Source organism: Vicia villosa, linkage group LG2 (genome assembly GCF_029867415.1).
Source record: "Vicia villosa cultivar HV-30 ecotype Madison, WI linkage group LG2, Vvil1.0, whole genome shotgun sequence".
Taxonomy (NCBI): Eukaryota; Viridiplantae; Streptophyta; class Magnoliopsida; order Fabales; family Fabaceae; genus Vicia; species Vicia villosa.
The window spans coordinates 136,092,761-136,120,112 of record NC_081181.1 but is presented as its reverse complement, the minus strand read 5'-3'; the positions used below and the strand labels follow the sequence as shown (position 1 = coordinate 136,120,112).

Genomic DNA, 27,352 nt, shown 5'->3' with positions numbered 1-27,352 from the left:
CCCCTTTCTTATTCCTTATAGAGGCATAAGGTATTAATCTAATGATTGTCAACAACAGTCATATAAGTCTATTTGATGGATATGAGTTCGAAAATGAGGAGGTGAAAGTATCCCATATCCAATATGCAGACGATATTTTTGTTGTCCGTAAAAGAAGCTGGAAGAATGTCTGGGCAATAAAAAAAACCCTACAACTGTTCGAATTGGTGTCAATACCGAAAGTAAGCTTCCACAAAAGCACATTACTTAGTGTAAATACTCAATGACAATGGCTGGAGGAAGCGGTGCCGAATTTCAATTGTATGGTGGGAGGAACTCCTTTCAAATATTTAGGGATCTCTGTTGGAGGCAACCATCGTAGGAATGGTGTTTGGAAACCGGGGATTGACATAGTGAGAGGTATATTAGTGTTCTAGAGCAATAAACATCTCTCGATTGGCGGTCGTATTATCCTCTTAAAGTCAGTATTGTCCGCGCTACCAAACTATTATCTTTCTTTTTTTAAGACTCCGTCAGATATTATCTTAAAACTAGAACCTCTATTTAAGAATTTTTTATGGGGTGGGAGATTTGAATAGAGAAAGTGAATTGAAATAAAAAACTTAAAGACTTTTAATTTAGTGTTGTTAGAAAAGTGGAAGCGGAGGTTCCTAATAGAGAAAAATATGTTATGGGTTAGAATTTTTGAGTGTAAGTATGAGGGAATAGGCGTGGTTGAGCTAAGATTGTTAACCTTAGCTCCCTGTGGTGGAGAGATATGTAATTGTTAGACAAAGAGGAAAGAAGTTTTAGAAAACAGTGGGTAGAAAACAACTTAGCTAAAGACGTTGGTGACGGAACTGAAACATCATTCTAGGAGGACCATTGGATGGATGGGGGAAGTATAAGGAATGAATACCCTGATTTGTATAGGTTGTCAAATGAAAAAGAAATTTCATTGACGGAGAGGTTAAGAGTGGGAGTAGGGTTTTGGTTTATAATGGTGATTAGGAGAGTAGACTGGAGGGGGGAAACGTTAAGAGTGAGGGGGAAATTAAAGAAAGGATCTTGAGAATTTTAGTTAATGTCAAAGACACATGAAGGTGGTATATGAATGTGCAGTCGGTTAAAGAAACTTATTCTGTGATCATGGAGGGGATGGTTACTGACAAAGGAGAAAATACAGAGTTGGCAGCTGTTTGAAACAAAATCGTCCCGCTAAAATTCTCGGTGCTGGCGTTGACAATTTGGAAAAACAAAATTCCAAGTAGAGACAACTTAGTTAGAAGGGGAATCTTAGTTGAATCTCAAAATTCATATCCTCATGGATGCAGGTGAGAGAAAAATGTCGATCGCATTTTCTTCGAATGTTCTTCCGCTTTGGTTGTATGGAGCAATGTCCTAAGATGACTATATTTCACTTACGTTTCTCACAATTATGCAGTGCAGAATTTTGTCCCTTTTGCACCAAAACTTAGTCAAAATCGTTATTTTTTTTCAAAAAATTGTATTTTAAAAATGATTTTTTATGAAAATCTATTTGAAATAATTTCAAAATTAAGTGATTTTTAGAAATTTTGATATCCAAAATATTTTTTCATAAATAGATAAAATACCGAAAATCACATTTTAAAAATAACTATTCAAAACAAATTTTTGTTTGAAGCTTTTATTAAAGTTTTTTTTTTAAATTTTTTGATTCAAAAGTATGTAACACTATAAAAATCATTTAAAAAAAATAAAACCGTCAAAACAAACGGGCCTTGAGCCTCGTACATAGCGTTTGGGTGGTTGGTAGGTATTTTCGCTTATAGAATTAACTCACATGACTTATGTGAGATTTGTCGTAGTTTTGCCGTAGAGATGGACATAGGATAGATTGTTTCATGAAGTAAGGCCTGGTGTTCTCTGTTAATGTCATCTTATTGCCTATCTTTTTTGTGAAAACTGCATTTGCCCGGTTGGAATTAATAAGATGCGCAAAGTCAGCCCCACAGTTTCAATTTGTTTGGTTGAATGGTTGGGAGAAGACGTTATTGTATTAGCTTTGTATGTTTTTGCAAGTTAAGTTATAATCTGAATATTCCAGTGTCTATTCCGAATTCATTCAATCATTAGTTCGGGTCTCTCTTGGAGTTATGCTGTGCATTTGATTGCAGAGTACCGGTGTCTATTCCGAATTCATTCAATTATTAGTTTGGGCCTGCCTTGGAGTATTGTTGTGCATTTGACTGCGGAGTAAAGGATGCCATGTCTAGGCCGGGCTACTGTGGTTGGGTGTTTGCGCGGGATTATAATAGAACAGTGTTGGAAATGACTGGAAATTTAGTGAGGGGATTAGGTTTTGAAGTCTAGGATCAGCTTTGGCGGTGTTTGCGTGATTCCAGTTGCTGCTTCATAAGAATTACCACTTGTGAAGTGGCTTGGTTGTGGTGAATTTTTCGACCGAATAAGTAGGCTCGTGCTGTGAGTATTGAAGGCCTGCTTTGTTATCGTTCTGTTGTTATACAACTTCTTTACCGTTGGACCTTTGCTTAGATTGTTAGAGTTTGGAGTCATTTGAAGGAATGTTATAACCATTCTTCAATTCTGCTCTGGTGTATTTTAAATTGGTGTTTGTGTTTGTCAGACAATTTTGTATAGTCTTATTTTGGCCTTCCAAAAAAATAATAAATAAATGGTGGATATAACTAACTTAGGCAATAATTAAAGTCATTACAATTTTTGGTTTATACAAACATATAAACGAGTTGCCATGAACTAAACACAAAATACAAACACATCCATTTCTTCGGAAGAACCCATCATACACAAAAATAAACCACAGTTTGAAATCCACTCAGTGTTCAAAGTTCAAACACATAGTACACAATATGCTGCTAACCCAAATTAAGCACAGCTAATAACACTTTAATCAACTTAACAATAAGCTAACACAAACTTCACCTAACTTAAAATTTCAATTAATTCTCGATCTGAGAATAGAATAAAAAAAACAAAACCTCATGATTTCATTTTCATCTCCTGCATCGCGTGATAGCAGAACAGCCTCTAGTATAAGGATGAACAGGTCCTCTAGCTTCATAACACTTGTGAGTGTAATAAGATCTACCAGAACGAGGAGGACAAGGGATTCTGTTAGCAGCAAGAGCACCGTACGAGATATAGTATTTCACTCTACTCCAGAACAAAGATCTTCGACTGAAATCATCACTGTCCATGTCTTCTTCTTCATTGTAAAGTGATGACATTGTTGTCGGCCATTCTAGAACATCAGAACTAAGGTTCAAGGTTGTTGTTTCTTCGATCTGTGCGTCAACGTGAATGTTTTTGACGGTGAAGAGAGTGAGAGATAGTAGAATGGTGAGAATGAGATTGAAAGGAGTAGAGAAAGCCATGATGATAAGAAGAAGAAGAGTGAGAAAATTATGATGTTTTTGTTTTGTTTTGTGAGGGAAAGGAAAAGTGTTTTTGTTGAGAGAGGACTGAGACAGAGACAAGAACCAAAGTCACATGTTGTTGTAAGCGCCAAAGGTGGGAACCTTAATTGTTTACAGCTGTTATTCATCAATGTTTCCATCAACTGTGCCTCTACGATACCTGTTCTATCCTGTGTGTTAAGGTCCATGATAAGAGACTGTGATTAATTATTTACGACGTCGTTTTAAGGGATGTACGGTGTGAAAACGGTGTTTTTGATGAATCGGACGGTGATGAGAAAAGGGGTGTAATGTATAGGTTGTGATGGAGAGTATTGTAGAATCTCTTGCGTTTTACCATATGTGACGGTTTTGAGTAAAGACGCCGCGGATGCGACTGGGATCAGCGGTGATTTTAAAAGCCTCTAATTGTGCACCTAACTTCCCTACACTTTATCTCATTATTTTTGGGTTTATTTTTTATTTTTTAATATCTTTTTTCAAAACTACTCTAAAAATGAAGTTTTTACATTGAGTAATGTTATTCCTACACCTATATTATACACTAATATTTACACCAAATACTGTTCACCGAATATGAAAAGTGTTTTTTAAAATAAAATAATAATATTTATTTTTATTTTTAAAATTACGGACGACACTGTTCATATACGGACGTGCATTAACCAACTTCATTACTGCATTAACCAAGTTTTTAAACAGCATTAACCAAGTTTGATGACTGCTAAAAATTATTTTTAATACATGGATGTTGTATTAATCAACTTCATTACTTCATTAACCAAGTTTTTACACTACATTAATCAAATTTGGTGACTATTATATAGTACTGTTCATGGGTATAAGAATAGCATTACTCAAATTTGATTAATGCAGTGTAAAAATTTGGTTAATGAAGTTGGTTGCAAAATCCAGGTATTAAAAATAATTTTTAGCAGTCACCAAACTTGGTTAATGAAGTGTAAAAACTTGGTTAATGCAGTAATGAAGTTGGTTAATGCAACATCCAGGTATTAAAAATAATTTTTAGCAGTCATCAAATTTGGTTAATGCAGTGTGAAAACTTAGTTAATGCAGTAATGAAGTTGGTTAATCCACGTTCGTACATGAACAATGTCGTCCGTAAATTTAAAATAAAAATATTTTTTATAAATATTATTATTTTATTTTAAAAAACATTGTTCACCGTATAAATATGGTGAACAATGTTTGGTGTAAGTATTGGTATATAATACGGGTGTAAGAATAACATTATTCTTTTACATTTATATACCTCGAAATAAATAATTGTATGCATATTTAGTTACTTACCCTTTCTTCTTCATCTAATTGTATACTCTATTGTTTATAAACAAAGAATATATTAAAGCTAGTAAGCCCTAATATAATAGGAGGGAACAAGAAACACTAATACAAACAATCGAGGGGATTTTCAGCTAAGTTAAAGTCTTAGCCACCAAAACAATATCTCGTACTTCTTTATCTCACGTTAAAAAGAGTATCATTTCTAATGAGCCACATCGCTCCAACCACAACAAGCCAGATAGTAATACACAGGTTCTTCTTCGATTTTTCTGCACATAACAGAATCAAAGAAAAGCAAATGATCTGAAATGTCAATCCAAGAATTCAACCTTCTCCAAAAAAACCCAGTCAAGAATACAATACAAAACATCAATTACAACAGAGAATTGAAGAAAAGATGAGAGTGAGATTCCTCAAGAATAAAACAAAGCAGAAACCTGTTGTGACTCCTACCACCCATGCAGGACCCTTCTGTGAGGTCTACGGGGCGAATGGACATTCCACTATGTATTTTTAGATGATTTTGGTAGGAGGAACCATTCAGGATGCTATCAATTATGTTAAAAATCAAATAGGAAACCCATACTCGAAAACCTATAACCTGTGGTGGCGAGATCACCCAAATTTCTCTTACAAAAGTAACCAAAATTCCACACCATCTCGAATCCCACAAGGCGCAGCGTTTAGAAAGTTAAACTTAGTGATCATGATGGAAAGTTTTGTGGAAACACAAACTCAATAGAATGATGACTTTAGGAATAAAAACCCCCACACCAATAATCCAATCCTAAGCCATTATTAAGTCTCCTCCCTTAAACACAACAATCATAATCACACCTTCTATAGCCAATCTGAAACATGTATGAATCAAAATGTTTTAACCACTACCTTGGAGACTACTTCAATCCATACAAAGACTTCTTAAATTCACAAACAAGTCAGCCATGTCTAGTATCACCAAATCCATATGGCTGCTCCATGTAGATTTTCTCCTCTAGATTACCATGGAGGAATTTTGTTTTCACATCCATCTGCTCTAAATGCAAACTCCCTTTGGCTACTAGGGCCAATACTGCTCTGATAGAAGTGTGTCTAACGACTGGACTAAAAGTCTCATCATAATCAATCTCCTTCTATTGTGAATACCCCTTTGAAACTAGGTGAGCCTTTAACTTTTCCTCTTCTTTTTATGTCTTTGGACTTGAACCTATTTTTCTTTTCAGAACCCACTGCCTTACCCTTGCTTCTATCGCGGTCTTGACCCCCTTACAAACAAACCTTCACTTGAACTTCCTTCATCTTCCTCTAGAATTTGAACATGTTGTGCATATTTCAAAAGGGTAGAAGAAATATAATCCAACGTGATTGTTTTCTTCCTGTATCTAAGAGTATTCACCAAGTGATCATAAGAGCTTGGTAAAGAACACGACAAAATAATAACTTTATCCTTATCGTTAACCTTCACTCAAAGCTGCGTCAAATCAACAAGCATGTTGTTGAAAGCGTTGACATCGAGCCTATAAATCACCTCCTTCCCTCATCTTCAGGCTATAGAGACGTTGTTTCGTAGATAATTTTTTCATGAACATCTTAGACATATATTGATATGTGGCGTCAAGGTCTCCTAAAATCATGAACATTTGTCCCATTAACACTTTCAGGCCTCGCTCCTTGGACTCCCTAAAAAGAGGTATAAAAGCCTTGGTTGGCTTGGTGGGGAGCAGAAGTGGATCCTAGTGTGAATCAAGGCTAGTGATGTAGATGACTCACATTTGTAGGGGATATTGTTGGGCTTCAAGTGTGAACGTGCTAAAATCTCACATTGACTAGGAATGGAGAAAATGTTGGATTTATAAGAGAGGTGAACCATACCCCCATTGTCTTCAGGGTTTGGGTCGATATGTGGTGTCAAGGTCTCTTGGATCCCTAATGTTTGGCCCGTTGAAACTTCTGGCGCTTCATGGACTCCCCAACAATCTCTTTAACTAATGTTATGGTGTAGATCACATGAGGATTAGAAGTTGTCAATAATTTCATTTTCATCATGCCAAATCTCAACTAATTACTAACATTCTACATGTGATACTCAATATCACCAAGGACCAAGAAAAAACAAACATAGCAAAGAAAAAATGTTATAGAGAGTAGTAGATAGCAATGCATATTCATGGTGGTGGGCTAGTGGCATCATAACAAAATAATCAAAATGGATGGAGAAAAACCTTCAATGTTCATTACCTTAATTATAATGTATTCATTATCTTTTTCTTCTATTATTAAGTTGCATATCCATTCAAAACCTTCGAGGTTCATTATCTTAGATATGATGTGGTAAGCTATTGTTAAAAAATATCAGTTTCAATCGAATAGACCGAGGCTGGAATCGTGAGTGGAATCACTTTCCTTATAGTATTTCAAGCACTCTCGAATGTCTTAGAGTTTCGATGCAGGAATACCCAGGATAATTCAGCCTTATCGAGTTTGCGCAAGACCGACGAAAACTCGAATGCAACGAATAATGCTATGGAATTATTTAGAGGAATTTTGGTTTTTATGATGTGTTTTCTGAATTCGGAATTATCCTTTTATAGGACATGTTAATATTGTTTCAAAGGTAGCGACCTTTGATGAAACAATATATTTTCAAAAGTTATGACTGTTGGCACTTACACTGGTTCATGCACCATTTGCATGGTTTCACTTCTACAATATTTCGTGAAAAGTTTCCAACTTTCCGAATTCAAAATTTAAATTACGGACACTAAGCAAAATGTAAGAACCGGCCGAAGGCCGGCCGGAGCCCGCCGGAGCCACCTCATTAACGCCGCGAATAGCCCGATCGTTCCCATGCGACGTGCCTAAGTGCTCAAGTTCCGTCTACAATCCGCCACTAGCGCCTCTACTCCCACGCCCCGGATTCGGAGTTGGAGCCGGAGCCGGTTTTGCCGGTGGCGACACCGGCGAGTGGTTGTATGATTGGGACAAGTGGCATAATGCTTGGGACCACCACATTTGTCAATGTAGCACTTTATCCTCTTTTGTCCTTTTGTTGAGTTAATGGTATTAACTCTTTATAAAGACTTGCAAAGTGAGTGAATCTTCCATTGTGGGACTTTATTACATGCATTTATTAGCATTTACTCACTTTCACTATTTTGTCATTTTAGAACACAACTTGTAATGTTCATTGAATGAATTACAACAATCTCCCACTTGTTCTAATAATGACAAATCCAATTCCAGAATATATAGAAGATAAAAGTGTTGATACAGTTAGATATCTTTCGATTTGAACTTAACCTTAGTAAAGACAACGCAAATTCTAATCGGAATGTTAGTGTTATACCCCAAAATTTGCCCGCATCTTTTTCAAGAAGAAGACAACAGGCTTCTGTCTAAAAATTGGGAGTTTCATATAATCTTGGATTTTATTCCATAAATATCCTAATTTTATGAATACTCGGTTTTTAGAATTTTTCTTATACGGTATTTTGGTTCGCTGTTGAATTTATTCTTACACAAACGCCAATTACTGTTTATCACTTCACACACACTGTTTATTTGAGATTTATTTGCAGATAAATAGTACTGACGCAATTGGTACAGAATTAAATTTTGCAGGCGCAGAGTCCGGGGATTCAGACTGTACTGGTAACGAGTAAATTATTATTAGTTTTTGTTCCCACTAATTTTTGTACTATATTCTATTATTTTCAAAATATTTTTCTTTCTTTTCAGATCTCTTTTTTTCAAAATCAAATCCTAACTTTATTCTATACATCTCTCTTTTCAAACCCTACCATACACTTTCTTTCAAATCCTACTACCACTCAAATTTTCCTCTTTTATACGGAATCACTTCATTCCCCAACGTCTCTATCCTTCTTTTCACTCTATAAATATCTCTCATTTTTTCCATAAAATCTCACATCAAATTTCAACTCATTTCTCAAACTTCTACCTCATAATTATTTTCTCTTCTTCCCTGGCAAAAATGGCAAAATGGAGGGATACATGTTTTCTTATGGTCATCACCGTCTTGGTGGTGATCATGTCCTTTTTCTGTCTGCATAGTCCTGAAAAATGCGGACCTGGGTTGCTTACACTCCTGATGATCTATATGTTGTTATTTATAGCATGGGTTTTTAATCGTCATTTTTAAAGTTTGTCGTATCTTTTGTTTTCAAATAATGTACCGTTTATTTGTCGTACTGTTCATTATATTATGTAATATTTGTACTGTCAGTATTAAATGTCGTACTATCTGTCGTACTGTAGTTTAATTATCCAGATAATATTTTGTGTGTTTTCTGCCAGTTAAATATTTATTTTTCTGTGCATTAAATATTTTTCAAGGTTATTATCGGTAATTTCGTTCGCGTACAGTATATTTTATTTATTTATTATGTTTGTGTTTTTCTAACAACCCATGTAAATAAATTTTCACCATTAACACAACAAAAAAAAAACAAAAAGAAAAAAAAAATTAACTTTAACTGTTGAATTTTCACTTTAACTGTTACGTTAATGCCCAGACAGCCAGTTGACAGTCAAACCCGCTGACAGCACGATTCTCCGTGTTTTGTACCATCAATCAAATCAATATTTTGCATTTCAAAATTCCAAGATTTTTGTTCTAGAAGTCTTCTGATAATCACATGATTAGCAGAGACTCAGCGCTGCACAAAAATCAGGTACGCTTAACTGTCTCCTACACGAACAGTCCCTAACTAGGGTTTTTGTTTTTTTCAGGAGAACAAGTTTTTTGAGACCTCAAATGGATTTCATGGACCTCCATATGTCTCAAAGTACCACCATACAAATTTTCAAACTTCAATTCACTCAGACGCACAGTCAGCAGCTCAAACAGTCAACAGACGACCAGTTTGACCGAAAGGTCAACAGACTGTCAAAAATGAAATTTTTTGTCAACATCCATATTTTTTCAAAAGATTCATCATTTGATCATTGGTTGATCATAATTCATCAAGAAAAGATCAAAAATCAACAAAACCCTAAGTTTCAAAATTATGGTTTTCTCCTAAAAAGTCAACTGAACTTTGACCGACCATAACTCTCTCCTCGTTCATTCAAAAAATTCCAAACAAAGCTTGTTTTGAAGGAAATTCAATTATCTTTCAAATGCAATTGATCCCATGGTCATTGGATTCACCATTTGAAAAATATGAGCTCAGACATTACAGGTCATTTTCAAAGTCAACAAAAAGTGGTTTTTTGTCAAAGGCCATAACATCAAGATAACTTCTCCAAATGAAAAAAAGTTTCCAAAGTATCTTATATAGGACATCTTGAGGTTTCTAAAAAGTACAAGAACTCCTTCATATGATCAAAATTGAGAGATTTATGCCTTGTTGAAGTTGGCTATTTTTTGGGAAAATGCATAAAACCAACATTGATAAAAAATGTTGTTTTTTTTCAAAAAGGGGCCAAGTTTTCATGATCCAAACATGATTCTAATAATGTTAAGGGCCTCCCACGACCAACCTAAGGCCCATAACATTTTTATTTCCTTTTTGGTTTAATTTTATTACATTTAAAGTTAAATTGAAAAAGAAATGGTGAAGGATAATGATACCATGCTTTGTTCTTAAGCCAAAGCCATCAAAGTTGATCAATACTCTGCAGCATGAAGGTACAAAGCAAGCCTAGGGCAAGAGAGATCAAGAAAATCAAGCCATGGTAAAAAATTCAAAGATTTTTAATATTAAAAAATAAAAAGTTCAAAAAAGCAATCAATGCTTCTTAGCTTCAATTTGCAGTACTTCATTGCTTATAAATGAAGTAGGATACTTCATCAACAACACACACACGAAAATCTACCAAGAGAATAGCTAAGAAACTCATAAAATTGTCAAAAAATATCAAATACTTGTAATTTTCGTTTTCATATTTCCAGCCACTATCAATACAAAATAATCATCCTATCACTCTTGTATAACATCATAGGTAAGGATTGAACCATAGCATGTGATTGAAATAGCCTCAAACATGTGCACGATCATCTTCATGTTCATAACCATGTAACTTTCGTTTTCTTATGCACACTTAGTTATAATGCAAACTAACCTTTTGAATGGACTCATAGCATGATATAGAATAGATCTGGGTGGTTACATGCAAACCCTAACGTGGTTTTGAAGCTCCACCATTTTTGAGCTTCAAACATGTGAAGCTTTCGTTTTCCTAGATGGAGGAAGTTTCAGTCAAAACTAACACCACCATCGTGTTCAGGAGGTCATTTTAAGTCGACCTGGGTGCCCTTTGTTTTTGTTCATGACTGTTTTTGTAGGTTTCCAAGAAGCATGGAAAAGGAAGGGAAAATCCGCAGGTAAAACTGCAGGAAAATGCATAGCAAAATCCGCAGGTAACAAGGAAGAAGATGATGAATAGTAGGGTTGAAACCTTGACCAGCACGCGTGGCATATCTCACTCTTCTCATTCGCTGGTCAGCAAGCGTGGGTCCCACGTTGGACTTTTAAATGCTGAATGATCCAATGATTCTCTCTATCCATGTGTACCATGTGACTTCAAATCTGAGCCACAAGATCACTTAGTAATCTGATCCAACGCCCTAGCATACGCAACCACGCCATAGTCCATCATAAATTACCACACCAGATTATAAATATTTATATTTTCTATTTTATTTAATATAACTTGCAAAATTAATTTAAAATAGTTTTAAAAAACAAAAAAATATAATAAAAATATTTTTAGGTTTATAAAATAATCTATTATTTTTTGACACAAAAATATTTTATTTTTCTTAATAATTGAAATATTTTGTTTAATTAATTAGTATATAGTTATATATTTGCTTTTTAATTATTTCAACCTATCAAAAAAATCAAAAAAAATATTTTCGTTTCATTTAAATTAAGTTTATATATTATAGACTAATTTTGTACATATTTAGAATATTTTTTTTAGCTTTAGTTATTTGTATAATTATTTGTATAATTATATGTTAACCTAATAAATTTCCAAGACAACTACAAAAATCCAAAAAAATTAGTTTTATTTTAAAATTAATTAACAAGCAATATGAACATATTTTAGACTTAATTTTTAGGTTTAAATTTTATTTCTACCTTTTTCTTATTTGATTAAATTAATTATGCATTAATTCTAAGTAAAATCAACCATACAAAAAAATCCAAAAATACTCCCCTTTATCTTATTGCAATTTAAATTCATAGATAAGTGTATAGGTTGTCAAAATCATGTAAATAACGTAGTTTACATTTCTGGCACAATCGATGTAATAGCGTAGATTTACTTTCCGCATTTTACATTCCCGCACTTTAATTTCTGTACATATAAAACTGCGTGTATGTCAAAGATAATAACTGAAGCGTTAGATCACTAAATTCAAAAGACAAAAATATCTTAATCAAAACACAATCACACTTGCACCTCTTAGGGTAATCCCTCTGTTACTCTTTTCAAAATCAATTCTACTGTTTCAAATGCAAAATCCAAACTTTTGTTTACATCCGGTCAAAGGAGAATTTTCTAAAAGAAATAGGAAAGGACCTTATAAACTTAAGGTAGATCTCCTAAATTGCTTGCTCAAATCAAAACAACAAATGTCTCACATATTCATTTCTTTTCAAAACAAAACTTTCAAAAAAGACAACACTTGGATATATCCAAACAAGGATCATTACGAAGTTAAAGTTTTTTTTTAACATCTTTCGAAAGGTAAAATACTTTGTATACATCCGCACAAGGATCATTACAAAGTTAATTTACGAAGGTATTTTAAAACCACATACAAGTATTTCAAGGCAAGACAAATGATTCAAACAAAGTGAGCTAAGCAATTAAGAGCCCATGGATAACCATGGATACAAAGGGGTGCTAATACCTTCCCTTTGTATAACCTACCCCCGAACCCAAAATCTCTTAAAGGTCTTTTTCTGTTTCTTTTATAAACCTTTCCTTAATTGGATAAAATAAAAGTCGGTGGCGACTCTCTGATTTTCAAAACTCAAAAATAAAAGAAGAGTCAGTTCGTATCTCACGAGATAAAAAACCGAGGGTGACAGAACTGGCGACTCTGCTGGGGATTTCAAAAAAAACAAACTGTTTTCAAAAGGGGTTACCTTAGAGTTTAGATCACTTCGATGTTTTCAATTGCTTGTCTTGTTTGTTCTATTTTTCAAAGGTTTGTTTGGGTATTTACTTGTGTGAAAGATTCTAACCCGAATCTCGAGATACCTTAAGTATGTGACAATAGACCAGGGAAACTGTACGGCATGTACCGATACGGTTGATCTGGTAGTCACCATTAGTGCGACACTTTGGTCTGTACTGATATCCCTTGAAAACGATCAAGTAGTATGTTAGGCTTCCGAAATGTCATTAAACACTAATTTGTCTTAGAACCTTTAGTTGAACTTGACTTGTGGCCTATTAAGTGACTAGCTTTGAAATTGATCGAAGTTAGTTATCCTCGAGGAATATTTTGATCGGCCGTCCGAGCGCCGTATTAAGATGTTGTCTCCAAGGATCATAGAACCCGAATACTATTTTAAGACAGGTTTAAACCAACTCAACTTCAGTGGGGAGGGTATCACCTATAAACCTCATGCAAGCCTTTAAACCTAAGGCTATTGTTTGATTTGTTTTTGTGTGCCACATGTTTGACATCATGACATCATAAGCATCATAAACATATCATTTTCTCACTAATCATTTCAAGGATCGAAGAATTTACCTTTGTTCTGTTGTTACAGGTAATGGCTCCCGCTACCAGAGATTATATCCGGATTAACATCTCAACAGTACCATCTGAACTTAAGGACTTAATATCCGAATTTCCCAAAAATTATCAATTCATCGAAAGGCACGGTCACCTACTCCATTTGGTTACCTCAAAATTTAAAGAAGACATGATAGGGTCCTGTTCCAATTCTTTGATACCGAACATCATTGTTTTACATTTCCTGATTACCAGCTAGTAGCCACTTTAGAAGAGTTCTCTGAGCTGATTGGGTTACCTGTTCGAGATCAATTACCTTTCACTGGTTTAGAAAAGATTCCAAAACCTGAAATCATTGCTGCTGCCTTACATTTACGAAAGTCAGAAATCGAGTCTAATTGGGAAATAAAGAGTGGAGTCAAGGGTTTGCTTGCTAAGTTCTTAATGGAAAAGGCTCGATTACTACTAAAAAACAGAAGTTACCTAGCTTTTGAAGAATTTGTGGCTCTTTTGATTTATGGGTTGGTTTTATTCCCTAATCCCGACCAGTTCATAAGTGTGCACGTTATCAACATTTTCTTAACCCGCAATCCGGTACCTACTTTGCTGGGAGACATACTACATTCTCTACACACTCGTACCATGAAGAAACGAGGAACTCTTATGTGCTGTGTACCACTACTAGCTAGATGGTTTACATTACACCTTCCCCGATCAGTGTTGAGAAACGAACAAAGGATGCAATGGTCTCGCAGAATTATGTCTTTGTCTCATTCTGATATCCGGTGGAACAACTTCTTTCAAAGAGACATTACTATCATTGACCATTGTGGAGAGTACCCTAATGTGCCACTCCTTGGCATCAAGGGAGGCATCACTTACAATCCCTCTTTAGCTTTGCGCCAATTTGGATATGCACGAAGAAACGGTCCTCATGACATGATTATCCGTGGCATTGTGTTCAATTACGAAGATGATTCCCAAAGACATCGACAAAGGTTTATACATGCGTGGGGCAGTGTCTACAAAGTAGAAAGCAAAACTTTAGGAAAATGGAACTCTATTCCCATGGAGCCTTACCTCAAATGGGTGCGTGCTCGTGCTCAGAAGCTCATCATGCCATATACCGCTATTTTACCTGTGACTATTGAGCCAGAAGTCGAAGGGGACGAACCTCGAGTTGTTCTACATCCGGACATGCCGACTGACCTAGAAGAGCTGCAGAAATCTTGGGTTCAACTAAGAGAAGAAAAAGACACCTTCAAAGCACACTGTCAAGACTATGAAAGGAAAGTGTTGGAGCTCAACAGACAACTCCAGGAAGAACAGCAGACCAACATATTCCTGGGTGCAAAGAGAAAGCGTCCATGGGAGGCTTGAGGAATCCTGAAAAAAAGAAATAAATTGTTTGACTAATAAATGTTTGTTTCTCTTTTAAAAAAATATGAATTCTAAGATCCTTGAAAACATTGCATATGCATTTCATTCATAAACATTACATAACAGGTTCACATAACAGGTGTCTCATCTCCTTGCTGTTTATTTCAGTTAGTGAAGGATAGAAAAACACTTAGAAAGGGGGGGGGGTTTGAATAAGTGTAGCTTTAAAAACTTGACAGATAAAAATAAATTGCACAGTTATTTTTATCCTGGTTCGTTGTTAACTAAACTACTCCAGTCCACCCCCGCAGAGATGATTTACCTCAACTGAGGATTTAATCCACTAATCGCACGGATTACAATGGTTTTCCACTTAGTCAGCAACTAAGTCTTCCAGAGTCTTCTGATCACACACTGATCACTCCAGGAACAACTGCTTAGATACCCTCTAAGACTTTTCTAGAGTCTACTGATCCACACGATCACTCTAGTTACAATCTGCTTAGATAACCTCTAAGACTTCCTAGAGTATTCTGATCCACACGATCACTCTAGTTCCTTACAACTTAATGTAATCAATTCTAAGAGTATTACAATTGCTTCTTAAAAGCTATAATCACAAACTGTGATATTTCTCTTAACGTTTAAGCTTAATCTCACTAATATATTACAACAGCAATGTAGTGAGCTTTGATGAAGATGAAGATTCTGAGCTTTGAGTTTAACAGAGTTTCAGCAAGTTAATATGAGTTGTTTTGTGCAGAATCGTTAACCTTGCTTCTCATCAGAACTTCATATTTATAGGCGTTGGAGAAGATGACCGTTGAGAGCATTTAATGCTTTGCGTGTTCCGTACAGCATCGCATTTAATGTTATACGCTTTTGTCAACTACCTCGAGCCTTGTTCACGCTGTGTCTACTGACGTAGCCTTTAATAGCTTTTAACATTTCTTTTTGTCAGTCAGCGTAGCCTGCCACTTGTACTTCCTTCTGATCTGATGTTTGTGAATACAACGTTTGAATATCATCAGAGTCAAACAGCTTGGTGCATAGCATCTTCTGATCTTCTGACCTTGAAGTGCTTCTGAGCGTGATACCATCAGAACTTCAGTGCTTCTGATCTCATGTTCTTCTGATGCTTCCATAGACCCATGTTCTGATTCTGCTTCGACCATCTTCTGATGTCTTGCCAGACCATGTTCTGATGTTGCATGCTGAACCCTTTGAGACAAAGCTTCTGAGCGCTGAATTATGCATACTCTTTATATATTTCCTGAAAAGGAAATTGCATTGGATTAGAGTACCATATTATCTTAAGCAAAATTCATATTATTGTTATCATCAAAACTAAGATAATTGATCAGAACAAATCTTGTTCTAACAATCTCCCCCTTTTTGATGATGACAAAAACATATATAAATGCTATGAATTTGCGATCAGAAAGAGCAGACGGCAAAAGACAAATTACACAGCTATAGCATAAGCATATGAATATGTCTCCCCCTGAGATTAACAATCTCCCCCTGAGATAAATAATCTCCCCCTGAAATAAATACTCGAAGAACTTTAATAAAAGACTTCCCTGATTATTTCGGTAGAGACGATCACATAAGCTTCTGTCTTTAGAGAATTCATAGCTTCTGACTTCTGCTTCCATTGGACAGCTTCAGAACTAGAATTTCTTTAGATCCCTAGAACACTCACAGCTTCTGATTCCTGCTTCCATCTAGGACAGCTTCAGAACTTGAATTTCTTTGATCTTCAGAACATTCACAGCTTCTGATTTCTGCTTCCATCTAGGACAGCTTCAGAACTTGAATTTCTTTGATCTTCAGAACATTCACAGCTTCTGATTTCTGCTTCCAGTTAGGACAGCTTCAGAACTTGAGTTTTCTGGATCTTTGGAATATTCACAGCTTCTGATTTCTGCTTCCCTCGGATAGCTTCAGAGCTTGAATTTCTACCAACATCACTTCATGCTAGATTTGTATCAGAACATTGTTGAATGTACCAGAGCATCATCAGAGCATCTCTACATCCTGAAATGTTACAGAACAAAAACTCAACGACAAAAGTCAGCATGAACGAGTCAGAACATAAAATGTATATTAAAACACATGATATGTATCAGAGCCATATATATCAGAGCCATATAGGCTAAAATAGTGTATCAGAGCAAATAGAATTTTGTCAGAGCAAATAGACAAATATGGATCAAATTCTATTGTCAGTGCTTCTGATTCATTCTTCTTTCTGAAGCTTGACAGCACTCAGCTTGCTTCAGTTTCCATGAGCTTATTCTTTTTACAGAATAACACTTCTTATGGTTTTGCTTCTTGTGTTTGCTTTGAAGATTCTCTTCACTTCTTTATACCTGCAAAACACTTAAACCATATAGAACTTGCAGTTCTTGTTAGAAAATGTGTGGGAGCTTTACCCAGCAACTGATAGATTAATCAAATCATTTATCATTTATCTTCTCCCCCTTTTTGTCATAACATCAAAAAGAATATTTCAAAAAATTCAGATGAATAAAACGACAAATAAAATCACTGGAATGGAAAACAAAGAAACTTTTCATTGATAATCAAAAAAGATTACAAGAGAGGAATGCAAAGAGATGGAGAAGGAAAAACAAAGAGAGAGAGAACGAAAAAGAAACTGAATGCAAAGTGAGAGAAATATAAGAGGGAAAAGAAACGTTTGAAGAATATTTAAAAGAAAATAAAATGAAACAAATGATGGATAGCATTTAATGTTACGTGACATGAGGAGAGATAATAAAGACAAATGAGGTGACTAGCACAGTTACCTATGGTCGGTGTCCCTTCAACTGCACGCGCGCTTATCTATGAACAGTAACGACAGGTTTACCATCCCGAGATAAAACGTAACAGCTGTTTTGCTTTAATAGAGGTTCTGAATCAACTTAGACACTGAAACGTTAGTAATAACCGAATCATAATTTCTAAAAGATTTCAATCAGAACTTCTGATTAAAAAAAAATTCACATTCATTTCAGAAGATACTCATACATAAGAGTTTCTCATCTTCTCATTCTGGGCATAAATCCATACTGATGTTCTTCAGAATGAACTTAAACCTATCTTCAGCCAGGGGTTTTGTAAAGATATCAGCCCATTGATGGTCTGTATCCACAAAGTTTAAAGATATAACACCCTTCTGAGCATAGTCCCTTATGAAATGATGTTTAATCTCAATATGTTTAGCCTTTGAATGAAGAATAGGATTCTTAGATAAACATATAGCAGAAGTATTATCACAGAATATAGGAATGTTACTCTCATATATCTGATAATCTTCTAACTGACTTTTCATCCAGAGCATCTGTGTACTGCAACCAGCAGCAGCGACATATTCTGCTTCTGTTGTTGATAGAGCAATAGTTGCTTGCTTCTTGCTGTACCAGGAGATCAAATGACTTCCAAGAAATTGGCAACTTCCTGAAGTGCTCTTTCTTTCAATTCTGTCTCCAGCATAGTCAGCATCGCAGAATCCTACTAAGTTGTATTCTTTAGATTTTCTGTAAACTAAGCCAACATTAGTAGTACCTTTCAGATACCTTAGAATTCTCTTAACAGCAGTTAAATGAGATTCTCTAGGATCTGATTGGAATCTAGCACACAAACAAACACTGAACAGAATGTCAGGTCTAGAAGCAGTCAAATATAGAAGAGATCCAATCATACCTCTGTATAACTTCTGATCTACCTTCTTACTTACCTCATCCTTACCTAGGATGCATGTTGGATGCATAGGAGTTTTGGCTTCTTTGCAGTCTAGAAGATTAAACTTCTTCAGAAGTTCCTTCACATACTTGGTTTGGTGAACATACGTTCCTTCTGATGTTTGATTTATTTGTATTCCAAGGAAATACTTGAGTTCTCCCATCATGCTCATTTCAAACTCAGCCTGCATAGACTCAGCAAACTCCTTTCCAAGTGTAGCATTAGATGTTCCAAAAATAATATCATCTACATATATTTGACAAATTAAAATATCCCTTTTAAAGGTTTTACAAAAGAGAGTAGTGTCCACTTTTCCTCTAGTGAAACCATTATCCAGAAGGAAAGAACTTAAGCGTTCATACCAAGCTCTGGGAGCTTGTTTCAATCCATATAACGATTTCTTTAGTTTAAAAACATGATTAGGAGACATAGAGTCTTCAAAACCAGGAGGTTGATGGACATAAACTTCTTCATCTATATAACCATTTAAGAAGGCACTCTTAACATCCATCTGATAGAGAGTGATGTTATGTTGAGTGGCAAATGAAATTAATAGACGAATAGATTCTAACCTGGCCACTGGTGCAAAGGTTTCTGTATATTCAATCCCTTCTTGCTGACTATAACCCTGAGCCACCAGTCTGGCTTTGTTCCTTATCACTTCACCTTTCTCACTGAGCTTGTTTCTGAAGACCCATTTTGTACCGATTATATTGAATCCATCTGGTCTAGGAACAAGATCCCAAACATCATTCCTTGTAAACTGATTCAGTTCTTCTTGCATAGCAATTATCCAGTCTGGATCTTCTAGAGCATGATCAACAGAAGTTGGCTCGATCAAAGATACAAGACCTAATTGACAATCTGCATTGTTCTTAAGGAATGCTCTTGTTCTGATTGGATCATCCTTCTTTCCAAGAATGACATCTTCTGAATGACCAGAAATGAGTCTGGATGATCTTCTGACAGATGGTTCTTCAGAAATGCTTAGATTGTCCAGAGAAGCTGATACTTGATCTTCAGATTCTTTGCTTCTGAGAAGCTCTGCTTCTGCTGCGTTGCTTCTTGGCTCAACAACTTCTGATATATCAATATCACAATCTGCAAAATTATCAAACTGCTTTGGTTTTTCAGAACCAAGCTTATCATCAAACCTGATATTGATTGATTCTTCCACAATCAATGTCTCAGTATTGTATACTCTGTAGCCTTTTGAGCGTTCAGAATATCCAAGAAGGAAACATTTTTGTGCTTTGGAATCAAACTTACCAAGATGATCTTTAGTGTTCAGAATAAAGCATACACATCCAAAAGGATGGAAATATGAAATGTTGGGCTTTTTATTCTTCCACAATTCATAAGGAGTCTTATTTAGAATAGGTCTGATAGAGATTCTATTCTGAATATAGCATGCAGTGTTTATTGCTTCTGCCCAGAAATGCTTAGCCATATTGGTTTCATTGATCATGGTTCTGGCCATTTCTTGCAGAGTCCTATTCTTTCGTTCTACAACTCCATTTTGCTGTGGAGTTCTAGGACAAGAGAAATCATGGGCAATACCATTTCCTTTGAAGAATTCTTCAAAGGATCTGTTCTCAAATTCACCACCATGATCACTTCTGACCTTTATGATTTTACACTCTTTTTCAGATTGAATTTGAATGCAGAAATCAAAGAACACTGAATGAGTCTCATCCTTGTGTTTCAAGAATTTTACCCACGTCCAGCGGCTATAATCATCTACGATGACTAATCCATATTTCTTCCCTCTGACAGATGCTGTTTTGACTGGGCCAAACAGATCAATGTGCAAGAGTTCTAATGGCCTTGAGGTAGAAACAACATTCTTGGACTTGAATGCAGGTTTGGAGAACTTGCCCTTCTGACATGCTTCACAAAGAGCATCTGATTTGAATTTCAGATTAGGGAGTCCTCTGACAAGATCCAGTTTGTTAATCTGAGAAATCTTTCTCAAACTAGCATGACCTAATCTTCTGTGCCAGACCCACTGCTCTTCAGAAACAGACATAAGACAAGTCACCTTCTGACTCATAAGATCTTGCAGATCTGTCTTATAAATGTTATTCTTCCTCTTGCCTGTAAATAGGATTGAGCCATCCTTCTGATTTACAGCCTTGCAAGACTTTTGATTAAAGATTATATCATAACCATTGTCACTCAATTGACTGATAGATAAGAGGTTATGTGTTAATCCTTCTACAAGAAGTACATTAGAGATGGAAGGAGAGTTACCAGACTTTATAGTTCCAGAGCCAATTATCTTGCCCTTCTGATCTCCTCCAAACTTGACTTCTCCTCCAGACTTAAGCACCAGGTCTTGGAACATAGACCTTCTTCCTGTCATGTGTCGTGAGCATCCAGAGTCCAGGTACCATGACATGTTGTGCTTTGTCCTGTTTGCAGCCAAGGATATCTGCAATAGGAATAATCTTATCCTTAGGTACCCACATCTTCTTGGGTCCTTTCTTGTTAGATTTTCTCAAGTTCTGATTGAACTTGGGTTTAACATTGTAAGCAATAGGAGGAACAGCATGATAATTTTTAATGTGAGTTTCATGATATTTCCTAGGTTGTGTCACATGCTTTTTGGTGTGTGTTATGTGAAAACTTTGAGCATGTGAAGTGTGCCTAATATCATGGGAGTGGCCATACTTGAACTGATCATACAATGGCTTGTATGTGAATTTCATTTCATCAACAGGTTCAAGTTTGTATGGGGTTTCACCCTCAAAACCAATGCCAACTCTTTTGTTTCCAGACACAGCATATATCATAGAAGCTAGCTGACTTCTGCCAATACTTCTAGATAAGAACTTCCTGAAACTTAAATCATATTCTTTCAGAATATGGTTTAGACTAGGAGTGGATTTTTCTGAATCAGAAGGAGATCCAATATTATTGGATAGTTTTAAAAGTTTTTCTTTTAATTCAGAATTTTCCAACTCAAGCTTCTTTGTTTCAAATTCAAATAGCTTTTTCAGCTTTTTGTATTTGAGACTAATCTGAGACTTGAATTCCAGAAGTTCTGTTAGACCGGAAACTAACTCATCTCTAGTAAGTTCAGAAAATACCTCTTCAGAATCTGATTCTGATGTAGATTCTGATCCGTCATCTTCTGTCGCCATCAGCGCACAGTTAGCCTGCTCATCTTCAGAGTCTGAATCATCTTCTGATTCATCCCAGGTTGCCATAAGACCTTTCTTCTTATGAAACTTCTTCTTGGGATTTTCCTTCTGAAGTTTTGGACATTCATTCTTGAAGTGTCCAGGCTCATTGCATTCATAGCACATGACCTTCTTCTTGTCAAATCTTCTGTCATCAGAAGATTCTCCACGTTCGAATTTCTTTGAACTTCTGAAGCCTCTGAACTTCCTTTGCTTGCTCTTCCAGAGTTGGTTTACCCTTCTGGAGATCATGGATAGTTCATATTCTTCTTCAGATTCTGATTCTTCAGGATCTTCTTCTCTAGCCTGAAAAGCGTTAGTGCATTTTTTGATATTTGATTTTAATGCAATAGACTTACCTTTCTTTTGAGGCTCATTTGCGTCCAGCTCTATTTCATGGCTTCTCAAGGCACTGATAAGCTCTTCCAGAGAAACTTCATTCAGATTCTTTGCAATCTTGAATGCAGTCACCATAGGGCCCCATCTTCTGGGTAAGCTTCTGATGATCTTCTTTACGTGATCAGCCTTGGTGTATCCCTTGTCAAGAACTCTCAATCCAGCAGTAAGAGTTTGAAATCTTGAAAACATCTTTTCAATGTCTTCATCATCCTCCATCTTGAAGGCTTCATACTTCTGGATTAAAGCGAGAGCTTTAGTCTCCTTGACTTGAGCATTTCCTTCATGAGTCATTTTCAAGGACTCATATATGTCATAGGCCGTTTCCCTGTTAGATATCTTCTCATACTCAGCATGAGAGATAGCATTCAGCAAAACAGTTCTGCATTTATGATGATTCCTGAAAAGCTTCTTCTGATCATCATTCATTTCTTGCCTTGTCAGCTTTACGCCACTGGCATTTACTGGATGTTTGTAACCATCCATCAGAAGATCCGATAGATCACCATCTAGACCAAGAAAATAACTTTCCAGTTTATCTTTCCAGTATTCAAAGTTTTCACCATCAAATACCGGCGGTCTAGTATAACCATTGTTACCGTTGTGTTGCTCAGTAGAGCCAGATGTAGATGCAGGTGTAGACTTTGCAATTTCATCAGCCATCTTTTACTGAAGCGTTTTTCTCTTCCTGAATCTTTTCTAAACACGGTTAAGTGCTTGCACCTTAGAACCGGCGCTCTGATGCCAATTGAAGGATAGAAAAACACTTAGAAAGGGGGGGGGGTTTGAATAAGTGTAGCTTTAAAAACTTGACAGATAAAAATAAATTGCACAGTTATTTTTATCCTGGTTCGTTGTTAACTAAACTACTCCAGTCCACCCCCGCAGAGATGATTTACCTCAACTGAGGATTTAATCCACTAATCGCACGGATTACAATGGTTTTCCACTTAGTCAGCAACTAAGTCTTCCAGAGTCTTCTGATCACACACTGATCACTCCAGGAACAACTGCTTAGATACCCTCTAAGACTTTTCTAGAGTCTACTGATCCACACGATCACTCTAGTTACAATCTGCTTAGATAACCTCTAAGACTTCCTAGAGTATTCTGATCCACACGATCACTCTAGTTCCTTACAACTTAATGTAATCAATTCTAAGAGTATTACAATTGCTTCTTAAAAGCTATAATCACAAACTGTGATATTTCTCTTAACGTTTAAGCTTAATCTCACTAATATATTACAACAGCAATGTAGTGAGCTTTGATGAAGATGAAGATTCTGAGCTTTGAGTTTAACAGAGTTTCAGCAAGTTAATATGAGTTGTTTTGTGCAGAATCGTTAACCTTGCTTCTCATCAGAACTTCATATTTATAGGCGTTGGAGAAGATGACCGTTGAGAGCATTTAATGCTTTGCGTGTTCCGTACAGCATCACATTTAATGTTATACGCTTTTGTCAACTACCTCGAGCCTTGTTCACGCTGTGTCTACTGACGTAGCCTTTAATAGCTTTTAACGTTCCTTTTGTCAGTCAGCGTAGCCTGCCACTTGTACTTCCTTCTGATCTGATGTTTGTGAATACAACGTTTGAATATCATCAGAGTCAAACAGCTTGGTGCATAGCATCTTCTGATCTTCTGACCTTGAAGTGCTTCTGAGCGTGATACCATCAGAACTTCAGTGCTTCTGATCTCATGTTCTTCTGATGCTTCCATAGACCCATGTTCTGATTCTGCTTCGACCATCTTCTGATGTCTTGCCAGACCATGTTCTGATGTTGCATGCTGAACCCTTTGAGACAAAGCTTCTGAGCGCTGAATTATGCATACTCTTTATATATTTCCTGAAAAGGAAATTGCATTGGATTAGAGTACCATATTATCTTAAGCAAAATTCATATTATTGTTATCATCAAAACTAAGATAATTGATCAGAACAAATCTTGTTCTAACAGTTAGAAGGGATGGATTCCGAAACAAGCGTCAAGAATCTCAAAGCACAGAACGCCCAAGTTCAGATAGCAATTCTGGAGTTAGCAAAGGGGCAACAAGAACTGAAAGCCCTGATGATCAAGAAGAAAAAGAAGCCCAAAGGATCTGTAGGCTTAAGTCACCTTGTGAGGAAAGTCAAAATCCCTGTCAGGAGGTCCAAAAAGGCGCCGATCCCTGAAGTAGTCGGTGAGGGTGATCAAGAAGACAACCACAGCAACCATGGTTCTGCCAAACACTCCCTCTCTTCAAACAAAGAAGATTATCACTCCGAAGACGAACAGGGTGATAGCAAATACCAGCAATTGGAAGAACGCATGAAAGCTATGGAAATACAAAAAATACCTGGTTTAGACTTCAATGATCTTGGACTCGTCTCAGATATTGTTATCCCTCCAAAGTTCAAAGTTCCTGTCTTTGCAAAGTATGATGGAGTCTCTTGCCCAAAGCTGCATCTAAGGTCCTATGTGAGGAAGATACTACCTCATACGGCAGATAACAAATTGTGGATTCATTTCTTCCAAGAAAGTCTGTCGGGTACACAACTCGAGTGGTACTACCAACTGGAAAGTGAAAAAGTTCACACCTGGGAAGATCTGGCTGCTGCTTTCTACAAACAGTATCAATACAACGCTGACCTTGCACCAACCCGTACTCAACTACGGGGCATGACTATGGCACCAAAAGAAAGTTTCAAAGAGTATGCACAAAAGTGGGGAGATCTAGCTGGAAGGGTTCAACCACCCTTATCTGATCCAGAGCTGGTCGACATGTTCATGGGCACTTTAACTGGCCCTTTCTACAGTCATTTGCTGGGAAGCTCATCAGCAGGTTTCACTGACCTGATATTAACTGGAGAGCGTGTCAAAAGCGGTATTCAAAGTGGAAAATTCAAATAGGCTCCTCCTCTGGTACTACAAAAAGGCCCATCAGTGGGAGAAATGAAGTCAATACAATGCACAGTCAGAAAAGTCGCAAAAGTGAGCATCACCAATCTGTAGGGGCTGTTCTGATCTCCGCATCTGCACCTCAAAAAGATCAACCGCCGAAGTATACGCGTCGACCAGATGCACCATGGAGAAACTTTACCAGAATCAATATGCCAATCTCTCAAGCATTGCAACATTTGTTAAAAGCAAATCTGATCACATTGAAAGACCCTCCAAAGAATGTCAACACTTCCTCTCCGAGTTATCGCCCCGATGCAACATGTGCATACCATTCTAACTGTCCAGGACACGATGCAGATCACTGTTGGGCCCTGAAAAATAAAATACAAGACATGATAGATGCTGGGGAAATTGAGTTCGATCCTCTAGAGACTCCAAATGTCATCACTGCACCTATGCCGAAGCAAGACAAGACCGTTAATGCTATTATAGACACTGTTTATATCTATGATGTGACAGAATTGTCAACTCCACTCCTTGAAGTCAAAAGAAAGCTAATACGGGCTGGTTTCTTTCCAGGTTGTGACCCTGATTTCTTTTATTGTGCACACCTTCCCAATGGTTGTGAAAATCTGAAAATAGGAATTCAAAAGTGGATGGATCATCGTATCATTATGTTTGAGAGGCTCCCTTCTATGGAGGATTTATGCGAAGTTTTTTCAAATGGGATGAGGATAGAGGACGTCTCAGTGGTTTCTAACATACCATTGAAAATCCCTACCAAAGCTCCTTTCAAAATTTCTGCTGCACTTAAAGTGGCATCTGTAATCATCACCAGTCCAGCTCCATTTCCATACTCCTCAGACAAAGCTGTCCCGTGGAGTTATGACACTAATGTTTATGTCCATGGAGTTAAGCAAGACACCTTGACTGAAGAGGCCATGAATTTTACTACTCCAACTGTTGATAATATTGTGGGTACTAGTAAGATTACGAGAAGTGGAAGGATGTTTTCACCAGAAATTTCTCCAAATATTGCTACTAATCCAGTCCAAATCCCAGTTCCTAATCAAGATATCAACGCTCGAGGCAAAGAGCCACTAGTTGAACCAGTTCACGTACCAGTGGAAGTCACTGTTGAAGATCCGTCGAAGCAAGAAATGGAGGAGATATTGAAAATCATCTGCAAAAGTGATTACAATATTGTCGAACAACTGGGGCACACTGCTTCAAAAATTTCAATGCTGTCTCTGCTAAAGTATTCAGAAGCTCATGCCAAGGCCTTGACGAGGTTCCTGAAAGCTGCACATGTACCACAGGAGATATCAGTCGATCAATTCGAAAATTGTGTTGCCGGTCTAACAGTGAATAACGGTCTCGGTTTCTCTGATGCTGATTTAACCCCTGCTGGGAAAAATCACAATAAAGCCCTGCACATCTCTATTGAATGTAACGGCACCACTCTGTCTCATGTGCTGGTAGACAATGGTTCCTCTTTGAACGTGTTACCAAAAGCAGTACTGGAAAAACTTGACTTCGAAGGAGTTGTGTTACAACCAAGCGATGTTGTGGTAAGAGCCTTCGACGGGTCAACAAGAACAGTGTACGGAGAAGTGAAGCTCCCAATCAGAGTGGGCTCTCAGATCTTTGATTCTACCTTTTACGTAATGGAAATTCATCCAGCATATTCCTGTTTACTAGGACGCCCTTGGATACATGGGGCAAGCGCTGTAACTTCTACCCTGCATCAGAAGTTAAAGTATCCGGTAAAAGGCAAGGTCGTCACAGTTTATGGCGAAGAAGAGTATGTGGTTAGCCACCTGAGTAACTCCAAGTATATTGAGATGGATGGAGAATTCATCGAAACTCCCTGCCAATCTTTTGAGGTGGTCCCTCCAGATGTCTCTACTGCGAAATATATTTCTGCTACTCCTGCTACAAAAGTAACTCCAACTATGGCTTCTCTCAAATATGCCAAAGCTGTGATCGAAGAAGGTGGTTGCACAGTATGGGGGCAACTCCTTGATGTGCCTTACAAGTTCGATAAGCTAGGTCTGGGCTATGCTGATGGAACTCAAAAGAACGATCAAAGTCCTCGTTCTGGAGGATTAATGTCACATTTCATCAGCCAAGGAGTGAATGCTATTGAAGACGATGGAGTGATCTTGAACCATATTATTCAGCAATATCCAAATGAAGTTCCACCTGTTTCCGAGGAAGTTTGGGATACTTTGGGAGAACCAAGCGGCGGGTATGATTTTCTAGTAAAGTACACTACACCTCAGAGTTCTTTTATTGCCATTGA

General features: G+C 36.8%; 1 protein-coding gene across 1 annotated transcript; it reads right to left on the bottom strand.

Moving 5' to 3' along the window:
• Positions 1-2,646: 2,646 nt before the first annotated feature.
• On the bottom strand, positions 2,647-3,508 carry LOC131646880 (protein RALF-like 34). The gene has a single exon (XM_058916823.1). The coding sequence runs from the start codon at positions 3,375-3,377 to the stop codon at positions 2,997-2,999; it is 381 nt and encodes a 126-aa protein (XP_058772806.1). The 5' UTR covers positions 3,378-3,508; the 3' UTR covers positions 2,647-2,996.
• Between the last annotated feature and the right edge of the window lie 23,844 nt (positions 3,509-27,352).